General features: G+C 31.0%; 1 protein-coding gene across 1 annotated transcript; it reads left to right on the plus strand.

Moving 5' to 3' along the window:
- The first annotated feature begins 546 nt into the window (after positions 1-546).
- LOC134276469 (uncharacterized) lies at positions 547-3,678 on the plus strand. Its single transcript, XM_062758723.1, has 2 exons — positions 547-1,870; positions 3,544-3,678. The coding sequence occupies exon 1, from the start codon at positions 555-557 to the stop codon at positions 1,860-1,862; it is 1,308 nt and encodes a 435-aa protein (XP_062614707.1). The 5' UTR covers positions 547-554; the 3' UTR covers positions 1,863-1,870; positions 3,544-3,678.
- Positions 3,679-13,227: the final 9,549 nt, after the last annotated feature.

Here is a 13,227-nt window from a genome sequence, read left to right on the forward strand (position 1 = left end):
TTGGTCGTTTTAAATTTTATTTTATTTATTATGTTTATAAGATATAATTCATAAATATTTAAACATAATTTTTTTTTAGTTTAAAATTTGACTTCAGACAATGTTGCAGTAATCTGTGCTAAGAACAGACATTAGAGTAGATAAGAGTAGTAGGTTTACACCATTCCAGCATGCCACGGTGTATAGAGTTGTCAGGGCTTGAGCAAGATGAACAACTGCTCTCCCCTTCAGACATCTTCCTTATCAGCAGCCCTCTGTAATTCTATTTCGTCATAATTACTTCCGGAATTATGTGAGATAGTAGTACGCATGTGCAACCTCAGTGTGGTACGAGTTATGAACGAAGAAGGACGTGGTCCTTCAATTAGCAACTTCAGTTCGTGTCTAAGTTAACGTGGTTAACTATTTTTTCGTTTGACACATTGATAAGATTTTATTAATTACAGAACTCGAGGAGTTCTGTTTTTTACGACTATTATCAACAAAACTCGAGGAGTTTTGTGTTTACGACTATCATAAAGCGGTTCTTCGACTATATGATAAAGTCGTAAAAAATGGCGGAACAGATGATTCAAAAGAAACAATTACGAAGTACTACTTGCTTTGAAGAAGAAGTAGACACAGAAAAGACAGACGGAACATGTAAAAGTAACGATGTTACTAAAAAGAACTCTAAAGTCGAGGTTCAGGGAACAAAGACTAAGAAGCATGGTAGTTCTGTCGGCAGTACGGTAAGCGCTACAAGCACTAGGTCCAGCGGGACGAAAAAACCTGTGAAAGTTGTGGCCGATGTCCACAACAGCGGTAATACACAAAACGATAATCAAATTATGTGTATACTGAATACAATTCTTGAAAATCAGAAAAAACAAGATGAACAGATTGGTACATTGAACAATAAGATCAATATGATAGAAAACGAATTTCAAGAATGTGATGATTATGAAGGTTACGATGATGATCAGACATACGACGAGAGTTGTAATAATGTTCAGCGTACAGATGATAATGTTGAAAATTCAGATAATGCTTCTGGAAAAAGGAAGAGTGATCATTTGGACACAGAAGTTGTTCAAGAAAGTTCAAGTCGTTTTAAGAACATGAGTAAAAGATTTAAAAGCAGAGAAGTGTGTGATGTGAAAATAGATGAGACTTTGGCTACAAATATAACAGATTTGTTTAGAAATGGAATGAATGAAGATCAGTATTCAGATATGATTAAAGATGAAAATAATGCAAGACCAGAAAATTGTGAAGGTCTGAAAGTTGTGAAGACAAACCAACTCGTTTGGGATATTATATCTCAAGAAGCTAAAACAATTGATAGAAAAATGCAAAACATAGAAACTTCTGTTATTAAAGGTTCTATCATTCTGGCCAAAGTTGTGAACAAGTTGGCAGATGTGGAAAATGAATTAGATGATACACAGAAAACGAAGTTGGGAAAAATTATAGATGAATGCAATGACAGCTTGGCTCTATTTGGACATGCAAACAAACAAGTAAATATGACAAGACGTGAGCTTATAAAACCAGAATTAAGATACGAATACTTGCACTTATGTGCACAAACTGTACCTTATACGTCTTGGTTATTTGGTGACGATATTTCAAAAACTGCGAAAGAAATTGAAGATTGCAGCAAGATTGGTCACAAATTGAACAGAGGTGGATCATTCCGAGGGAGAATGAGAGGACGTTTCAGAGGTCCTGGTCGTAGACCTAGAGGACGTGGAAATTATTACAACAACAACACTGCATACAATCCTAACTATCCAAACAGAAGTAGTGGCCAATTCTATCCAAAAAACTTCAAGAAGAGCAATACGACACTGTCACAGCAGAAAAACAAGAATCAATAAAGAATGAGGTTAGTGAGAAAAATGATGAATTTTTTGCAGGTAGATTGAAATATTTTTCCAAAGAATGGGAAAAAATTACATCAGATAAAAATATATTACAGATAGTTGAAAATTGCAAAATAGAATTTATAGATAATGCAGCTCCAACAAAATGTAGTTTGTATGAACCTGTGTTTAACTCGGTAGAATCTGAAGTGATAGATCAAGAAATTCAGAATTTATTAAAAATGGGAGCCATTGTCGAGGCAATTCCTGGACCAGATCAGTTTCTTTCATCTATTTTTGTTAGACCAAAGAAAAATGGGGAATACAGAGTTATCCTCAATTTGAAAAATTTAAATGAACATGTGGTATACCGTCATTTCAAGATGGATACTTTCGAATCTGCAGTAAATCTGGTCAAGGAAAATTGTTTTATGGCATCAATTGACATAAGACATGCCTATCATACAATTCCAATAGCAATTGAGCATCAAAAGTATTTGAGATTCAGATGGAAAGGAAAAATATTTCAATATACCTGCTTACCATTTGGTTTGTCATCAGCACCTAGAATATTCACAAAAGTTCTCAAACCAATTTTTGCTAAGCTTAGAACATTAGGTTATCTTAGTATGACCTACATTGATGATGTTCTACTGTTTGGGGATACTATTGATGAATGCAGAATGAATGTGAACATTACAAGAGAATATCTTGAGAAATTTGGTTTTGTGATTCATAGAAAGAAAAGTCAATTCGAACCTCAAAAATGTATCACATTCTTGGGAAACAAAATAAATTCTGAGAGAATGATTATTGAACTGACTGAGGAGAAGAAAGATATTATTTATGAAGAATGTAAGTGTTTAATAAATCAAGATCTAGCAAAAATAAGAACTGTAGCTCGAGTCATTGGACTGATTATTTCAAGTTTTTCAGCTTCAGAATTGGGACAATTACATTACAGATTGCTAGAAAAAGAGAAAATAAAGCATCTAAAAGAAGCTAAAGGGAATTTTGATTCATTAATGCCAATAACTATGCAAATGAAAAAAGAGCTAAATTGGTGGTGTTTCAATATTCATTCTCAAATCAGATTTATTTCTAGAGGTAATCCAGAGATTACCATTCAAACTGATGCATCCTTGTCAGGTTGGGGTGCAGTATGTACACAAGATAATATCAAAACTGGTGGAAGATGGAAAGAAGAAGAAAAATTGAATCACATAAATTATTTGGAAATGCTTGCAATTTATTTTGCTTTGAGATCTTTTGTGAATATTGTGAAAAACAAATATGTAAGAATATTATCAGATAATACTACAGCCTTTGGTTATATTAATAACATGGGTGGTATTAAATCTGAAATTTGCAATAAACTCGCAGTGGAAATATGGGAATGGTGCATTAAGAGAGACATTTGGTTGAAGTGTTCTCATATTCCAGGGAAAAATAATATAGAAGCAGACAAATTATCCAGAGAGTTTAATGATCAAGTGGAATGGCAATTAGATCATGATATATTCTTACAAATTTGTTCAAAGCTAGTGTTTCCAAATATAGATTTGTTTGCATCAAGACTTAATACACAAGTTGAAGTGTTTTGCTCATGGAAACAAGATCCAGAATGTAGTTATGTTGATGCATTTTCATTGAATTGGAGAGATTTTGATTATCTTTATATTTTTCCACCTTTTAGTCTGATGGGCTTGTGCATCAAGAAGATTCAGGAAGACCGGGCAAGAGGGATTATCATTGCCCCATTATGGCCCACTCAGACTTGGTTCACAGGATTAATGAAAAGTATAGTCAAGAATCCAATTTTACTTCCGAGAAAGAAGGATCTACTTTTAAACCCTCACAAAAAAGAGGCTCATCCTTTGTGGGAAAAAATGACCTTGATTGCATGCCAAGTGTCCGGCGAACTTACAGAAACCTTGGATTTTCAAGAACAACTACCTCCATTATTATGGCATCATGGAGAACCGGTACTAAAAAACAGTATCAAACGTTCATTAAAAGATGGTTTCAGTACTGCTTTGAATGGAAAATTGATCCAATTTCACCATCTGTAAACAATATTTTGGAATTCTTGACTTTACTTTTTGATAATGGACTGAGTTACAGTTCTCTCAATACAGCTCGAGGGGCTTTGTCAGCTTTGGGCATAAAGTTAGATGGAACCAGTGTTGGATCCCATGCTCTTGTTATCAGATATATGAAAGGTGTATATAATATTAGACCAACTAAACCCAGATATTCTGGAACATGGGATGTATCCTTAGTGCTACGACTGTTGAAGAAATGGTCTCCTGTGAAGAATTTAAGTTTGAAACAGTTAACATTGAAACTTGTAATATTAATCGCTTTGACAAATGCTGCACGAGCTCAGTCAATTCATCTTATTTCTGTAAATAATATGAAAAAGTGTTTTAATGAATATATATTTGAATACTCTGGATTGCTAAAGCAATGTAGACCGGGGTATAAAATGCCTGTTGTACATATGAAAGCACACCCTCCAGATAGGAGACTTTGTATATATGTTGTGGTGAAGGAATATTTATCAAAGACAGCACCTATTAGAAATGGAGAACAATCACTTCTATTAAGTTATGTTAAACCTCATAAGGCAGTTACAAGAGACACAGTGTCTAGATGGATAAAGATGGTAATGAAACTTTCTGGTGTTAATACAGATGTATTTGGATCGCATAGTGTAAGATCTGCTTCAGTGTCAAAAGCGAAATCAGTAGATGTGCCAGTAGATGAAATTTTAAGGAAGGCTGGATGGACAAATGCTACAACATTTTCCAGATTTTACGAAAAAGACATCATAGTTGAAAATGAAAGTTTTGCATCAGGTGTACTTTCAAAGAACAATTAGAGTGGGAGACTTCTCAGTAAGTAAAATAGTATTATGATCAAGTAATTTTTCTTGTATTTTGAAACATTTGATCATAATGGGCTTTGAAGTCTCACATAATTCCGGAAGTAATTATGACGAAATAGAATTTAAAAATTTGACGAGACTTACCTTGGTTAAGTCGAAGTCAGATTGTAATTCTATGAGTCATTATAATTACTGTAGGGATTATGTGCCTCCCACCACTCCCTGCAGAATTATTCAGATATTCATAGATATCCAACCAATAATGTATAAAGTAATATAAGTAAAGTAATTATATTCTATATGATTACATTATGACCAAATGTTTTAATTTGAAAACTGAGGTTGCACATGCGTACTACTATCTCACATAATCCCTACAGTAATTATAATGACTCATAGAATTACAATCTGACTTCGACTTAACCAAGGTAAGTCTCGTCAAATTTTTAAATCTCCCAGCATCCTCTACAATCTCCCACAATTCCACAGGTCACTGCTTCCGTGACTGAGAAATTCAAATACATGCTACACATTGTTATTTTTCTTGAATGAAAAAACAAGAGTTTTGAATAAAAATTTTCTTAAATATATAGTACATGTTTAATAGACTTGTTTTTGAAAATCTAACTTAATTTTTTTCACAAAGTTCTTCAGTATTTTTATTGCAACACTCTGAATATATTCAAGTACATAAGAGAAAAACATTACAGAGGTGAATTTAGTTCTTGCCAAGTCACAGGTGAAGTGGACCAGTTTGAACTGTAAAAAATTAAGTTTTTTTGCAATTTTCGAAAAATCTCAAGGACATCTACGTGTCATTCTGAATGGAAGTTATATAGATCGAGTCATTATTTGCATTAATTGACAATTATTCAAATAAAATCAATTATTAACTCGATTACTGCATTTTCAAAGAAAGTATTTGCACTTTTGCATTTATTATACGCAGATAAACTTGCATAAATGTATTGGACGACCTTGTGCATAAGATATTGCTTGCTCTCTTGCTCTACTAATTTAACATGTAACAATTATTAAATCAGAAGTTTAATTTTGATCAGAACTAATTGATCTATTGATTATTTTGAGATATTAAAGTATGGTAAGTTTTCATTGTGAAATAAAGAAATTAATCTTGTTTTGTTAAAGGGAAAAAAAATATGATTTTCCAGTTCAACTATGTAGCTGCAGTTAGGAGGCCCAAAGTGAGAAAAAGCAAGTTAATAGGGAAATAAAGGAATGTATATTCTCTTTTTACTTTTTTAATAGCTAGAGAATCAAATCGGATTTAAAAGTTTACAATAATCACTGCCTAAGAGCCCAAATGCAAATGAAGATCTTTTAATAAATGAGAGTGATAATAAAAAATTATTATCATATAAATTTGTACTGATCAAAGTAATAATTTAAGATTTAATTACGAAGGACAAGTCTTTTCTTAATCCTTATGATTTGGTTTGATTATCGAAGAATGCAATATGTGCACTTGCAGACATATTTTCAAGCTATATTGATTTGATTTTTTTTTTCTTTTTAAGACAATTTCTTTATACAGAACTGCTAATGCTGGCATTTTTTAACTTTCAAGGACACTATATAATATGGTGCAATATAATTATACAGTTTAAGACTTTAATTTGAAAGAAAAATAATTTTTGGAAGCAGATAAAGATGGAAATAAAATTATTTTCAATTCAACACAAATGTAGCTGTGTGTTTGCAGCTGGAAAATGTGGGGTACAGCTGACTTTGTGACACAAAATCTAATGGGGCATATCAGTTACACACTATTTATGTCAATTTCAGAGTTACGTTTTCATCAGATAATGAAATGATGACCTTCAAATCTTGATACTTGTAATATCATAATCAAAGGAAAGAGCTTCAAGCTCCAATTGTAGGTGGCGGCGTAGGTCATGGAACAACTTAGCAATCTGCAGATGACATTGGAAGTACGAGGGAGCTCTACTAAATATAATTGTTCTCTACGACTAAAGTATTAACTCAATTATCACTTCCTACATAAAAATTGAAAATAGTTAAACTGTAAATGGCAAAGTATGGCAATTTGCTAGGAATTCATTAAAAAATGAATTGTATAAATTAATGTTAATTTCTTTAATGGTGAGTGGGTTTTTGAAGAAACCAAGGTCTGTAAATGAGGTTAAAATAAATTACATATTAAATAATGATACTCTAAAGTAAAATTTTGTATGTAAGCAAAGGAAAGTATTGATGTATGAGGTGTTATCAAAAAGTTTGTGGACAAGAGCCATAAAATGAAAAACACTTAAGGTACTACATCAATGAATATGTAAACAATAAATTAGCATGATATTGTATATATATAATAAACTATAAATCATAAATTTTATTTTTTGATAATTTGTATGTGGTTTTGTAAGCATTGAAATGTCCAGGCAGCATAACCTCAAAGATGACTTTTTTTTCTACCTGAGTGTTACATGTACTGAAAAAAAAACTCTTAAGATATCAGACTTTGTCGTCCAAAAGTGCTCTTTATTATCTCAAGTGGTAGCTAGGATACACTTGTTACGTAAAATTTTCAATTTTCACCTCATTCTGAAAGTTTTATGAAATTTTATTGTAAAATTAATATGGAATGTCCAAACAATTAATTAAGGGGATTGAAAATGACATCAAAAAGAGGAAGTGTTTTTTTTCCCAGCATTCACTAGTTACTCCTGGAAAAACTACCATTAAACCTAAGAAATGCTTAAACTGCTAATCAGAAATAAAATGCATCCAAAGTACTTCTTTTCAAATGCCAGAAAAAGGTTCAGAGAAAGAAGAAATGCGTAGTGTATTATGTCCATTTGTAGTCATGGTGTCCAACATCATGGACGTTGACATGTGACGTTGATCATGTGAGGTAGATTTTAACTTCATCCAGAAAAATATGCTGGCATAATCAAGTGATGACCATTCCTAATGTATGCATCCATTTATTACATTTATATGCGTTGGAATACCATCTGTTCGTAAAATTTTAAAATCATTTAAATAAGACCAGTTCAACAAGTAATTTAAGTATAGGAAATCTCATCAAGTAAAGCATATGAAATGGAGCGAACATTGAGAAACAATTACGTTGTCGGACGTCAACAAACTAAACAGCAAGAGCACCAGGTGATCATTTTATGTCAAGGTATCAAGCTTAATATTCAACCATTCTTAAACTTTTATTGGTTAATTAATGTTCAATATGAATTTTGTAAGCACAGACTACATAGTATTAATTTGATCGCATTAGTCCACAAACTTTTTGATAACCTGAGAAATAATGGAAATAACTATAATGCATTTTGAAATCAACAAATCTATATGTTGTCATTGTTTTAGGAAGAACTTAATTAATAGTCCTACATGGTTTAAATTGTCTAAATATCATACATGCAAAACATTGCATTGCTGTAACGAATTATTTCTTATGATACTCGATATGCACATTTTAGTGTGTGTTCCAAAAACCCCTGGTAATGCACGCTGATTTTATGTCAATGAACATCTGATGGCACTATAATCTCATACTAAGATATCAGTAGGTAAGGTACCTTGCGTATGTCCTTAAAAAGGATTTCTTTTTGTAAGTTATTGGTTTTTTATTAAAAATACCATTTCATAAGTGTATTCTGTCTAGGCCACGGTAATTTGAATTAATTTCAGTAAAAGTGAAAATGTTTAGCTTTGCATGTCCTTACTGGACAGGTGAATATATATTTATAATTTAAATAATAATATTTATAAAAACATATGGTAGGAGTCTATATTATTAGTAATAAGAATATCATGTGATGAATGAAAAATAAAATGAAACTATTAATAAGCAAATAGAAATTACAATTTAATTGTCCAATTCCATGAGCAAGTTTTTCCGTGACTCAAAAAAGATACCTGGTAATTATTTTTTGAGTGTGCTTAAATCTGTGTCTGTAATACTAAATACTGTTGAAATCATTAGTATATATGGTAATATCGAAACTTTTTGAACTGGAAAAAAAATTCTGCATGACCTTTGATTCATAAAAGTTCATGGGAGTTTGTCTCATGGTTAGAAATTCGAGAATAAATTTATGGATACATTTTTTTTTAGAAAATATTTTGACACATGAAAAAAAAATATGAAGAACAGAACTTATTTGATATTAAAAGAATTAATACAAATTTCAAATCTGTTCAGACATGTAAAATACATAATTTATGTGGCAGGTCTTATCACCTGGATGCAATTAAAATTAATAAACTATTTATTAAGTGACTATAATGCATGCTTATCATCAGAGTTTTTCAGTGCTTATATTTTTGGCCACCTGAGTACATACGTATCTATATATATATTTGTAATTAGTAAATCTTACTTGATTATATTAGTATTCATTAATGGTTTCCTTGTCCCCCAATTTATGGCACGTTGAGGCTGAAATAGGAGGAAATAATGGCTGAGTAAGGAGATGTGATATATGTAATCCATCTGAAAATTAGCAAATTTATATTGTTTGAGTGCGTTGTCTTACACTAATTTGACATTGTAAGGTGTATAAGGTTGTCATAATTACGTATTTAAATCTCTATAAATTGAAATTGTATGCTTTCATTGTTATCAATGAAAATCAGGGGATTAAAATATAAAATACTTGACTTGATGAAAAAGATATGTAACAATTTGTTCCAGTTTTTTCTGGTATGTTCCTTTGGTATGTATAAATGTGATCGACAAAGAGATACGAGGGTCTTAGGTAAATAATTCGTGAAATGACAGTGAACCAGCGAGGTAGCGATTGTTACTGGGAGTTATTAATGTCAAAATCAGATGTTTTATGTGATAAAACCAAATATGAATAAACCACAAGATACAGACCAAATTGTAAGTGTGACAATTGTATTTAGGTTATCCTCAATAACACTGTCATCTTCAAAGAAGATTAAAAGATAGAAAATTGTAAATAAACCATAAAAACTAGACCAAAAAATGTATTTTTATTCTATTTATTCCTGCAGAACTAGTGAAAAAGAAATGTGTTCAACTCTGTTTTGCTAAAAATATAAGCAGAAATTAATTATCTGAAATAAATTTATTTTTAAAAAGACACATGATGTATTGGTAATTGAAATGTTTTCTATATTAAATAGGCTGTTTTATTAAAGTGATTTGTCTGGCTTTGTTTGTCAACAGAGTTCATTTATTGACCGAGCTATAAAAGAGACGAGGTTTTATGGCAAGTAATACTGTCACATCCATAATAGAAGGGGAGTCGGAGCACTTAATGTCAATAGTGTGTCTCCAATCAAGACAACAGCCACTGACATTCCTCAGTCTCAGACAAAGCCACACCCTTCTCCAACCACTGACCAATCAGCAGGAGTGATGACACAGCAGTGGACAAAATCCTACAGACATTGGGGAAAATATTGTTTGTCATCACCGCATGAGAACCAGATTAACACAAGTCAATAGTGATTTACAAAGACAGACTGTCACATTTAAACTGCTGGTCAAGTTACATGCTGCTGATTGGCTCTTTTTCTGATTTTTTTCCTTCTCAAAATTGATTGTTTATACATAAATGATGATAAAGATAAAAATTGCATGGACTTTGACTTTAAGAATGTGAAATAGAAATCAAATTTACTATAGTCACGATTTAACAGCTAGTTGATCCTTTAGAAGTTAAGTGCATTAATTGGAATTTATAGTGTGATTTGTTGCAATTCCATTTAAAAAAAATATATATATATATATTTTGTAAAATTGAAGTAGGTTTTTTTTTTTTATTTAATTTTAAAGAAGGGAATACCCATTCCAGAAAGAAAGCTTGAGGGAAATTTCTTGGTTATTAAAGAAAGAAGATTGAATGTGTCAGGTTTATAATGCCAGATCGTTCATTATTATTCGTAAGGATTTGTTAAGCAGTGCAAATTCGCACTTTTATAATGCAGGCAGATTACTAAATTGACAAGATAAGAAGAGAATAGGCCATATACAACTTCTAAATGTCAGATTTCTTTAGGCTGACCTTTTAAATGGAGTTATTATAATCAAAATTGAATTTTTGAATTAAAAATTATACCTACCATGGAGTCAAAAACATTTGAAACAAAAATATTAAGGTTATATCTGCATACATTGAAGAAATATGGTCATATGGTATTCCCAGAATAGCTTTACAATCATTTTGAAATGCTTAAATTTGTAGGGGTATACCTTATAAGTTTAATAAAAATACTTGATAATTTTTTTTGCTGCTTTTAGAAATTGAATAGGTTTGAAGTTGAATTTTTATTTTAGAATGCACAAAAAAAGAGTGAATATAGTTTAAATTTATAGCTTTAAGTCACTTAAGTCATTCAGGTAACCTTTTCTTATCTATTCTTGTATATGAACACAAAAATGTGCATCATTATGCAATAATTAATAGTGTGAAGGGGACAAATTTGGGACAACTTCACCTCCTTTTCTCAGCTGATCCAGATTTTGAATAATTTTGTGAAATATTGCAGTGCCAGGGTTCCTCCCTCCTGGGATCTGAGGGACCATGAACAACAAAGCAAATTTTATCAATATTTTTTTTTCTGCGAGTTCATTTTTTTTTTTACAATGTGAGGAAAATATATTGGTTCACTGGGATGTGATTTTATGGTTGTAGAGCAAAGTTCTTAATATTCCAAAGTTTACATTCATGGAAGATTAATACAATTCATGGCTCTCTTCATACCTTAGAAATAATCAGAATTAAGCCCCGGCCCATAAAAATTTGTAATTTTTATACATTGTACTAGACAAAGTATAATCTGGTAGAGAGAAGTGTTTATCAGACTAGGACTTGAACCTGAGACCTTCTCTTGTAATTGCTCTACCACTGAGTAAGCAATTGCTGACATAACCAACCCTATTCACATTCTTCTCCCTTTTTCCTGAAATCCCCAGAGAGTAAACAATCAGGTATATGAGGTTGTTTGTGGGCACCGCAGAAAATAAATGCCCCCACTACAACTCAGTCTAAGCTGGTAAAAAAAAAAAAAAAAAAAAAAAAAATATATATATATATATATATATATATATGGGATCTCGCATTTCTACATTGCATAGCTATGCCATATTCATGATTTAGGCGTTATATATGGTCCTTATATAATATATAATATAATTTTTGAGTTAATGTTATACGTATTGTATATAATTGTGGGTCAAAACATTCATATATATAGAGCATTGTGGGATAAACTATATAAATCGCACAATGCTCTTCATATATAAATTCTATGACCCGCAATATTATTTTATGCTATATAATTATATTATTTGCTGTAATTTACAATGAAAAGACATAAGAATTAATGTTTGATAAAATATCAATAAATATATTCATGTATGTATATTTACTTATGTACAAAGTAGAATAAACCATTAAGAACAGTTTCGCTGATTTCAATATAAAATTTTCATATTAAATAATGGTTTACTGCGATACATTATTTATAAGAATCGTAACAAGATATTCTATGGATATTCTAGTGTATTTTATTTTATATTTTAGTGTAATTCATACAATCAACTGCCCAACAATGTTATATAAATATAGTGACCCACAAACAGCGATAATCATTACATTTATTATACATAGAGTGTCCCACAATCATGTATAATAACGTGCGGTATATTTATCCCATAATTCATTATATACATAAACAATGGCCCACAGTTTTAACTACCTGCAATATATTAATCCAACAATTCATTATTAACATACAATGTATATACAGGGACCCACAATAAGTTTTAATCAAGTGCAATGTATTTATTGCACAATCCGTTTTATACATATATACAGTGACCCACAAACTGGTATAATCACTACATTATCCCCCCCCCCAATTTTTTATATACATACAGTGAACCACAATCAGTAATATATTTATGTATTTTTTATTCTAATGATAAAGTAGAGAACGAGTGCCACTTTTTATTTAATTGTACAGAATACTCGAAATACAGATCAGATTTATTAACTAGCGTTTATTGCAACCCATCTTTTTCTATGTCGGATCTAAATACTTTTATTTTTCTTTTAACGCACTTTCCTAGGCACACCTCAAAATATTTATATTAATCATACATGCAAATGCAAGCTTTGTTGTACAGAAAACCGCTATGCAAAATATTTTTGTGTAGCGGTATATATATTTCATTTATTTTTTTTTTTTTTTGTTTAATCTGACATATATAGGTCCGAAGAGCCGAGTGTTTGAATATTTCTATTAAATGTTTCTGATATGTTTGTATTGTATGATAACACATGCCGCTATAATAAACAATTTACGTACTTATTTATCCAACAATTCTTTATAATATATAAACAGTGACCCACAATCAGTTATAATCACGTGCGATAATTTATCTCACAATTCATTTTATATTTATAAACAGTAACTCACAATCAATTTTAATCACGTGCAATATATTTATTCCAC

The sequence above is a fragment of the Saccostrea cucullata genome, unplaced genomic scaffold (genome assembly GCF_032062105.1).
Source record: "Saccostrea cucullata isolate Sc308-1 unplaced genomic scaffold, CSIRO_AGI_Scuc_v1 ctg6895, whole genome shotgun sequence".
NCBI lineage: Eukaryota > Metazoa > Mollusca > Bivalvia > Ostreida > Ostreidae > Saccostrea > Saccostrea cuccullata.

What these genes read in the sequence shown, in the direction of transcription:
- LOC134276469 (XM_062758723.1), top strand. Translation starts at nt 555, where the DNA reads ATGGCGGAACAGATGATTCAAAAGAAACAATTACGAAGTACTACTTGC.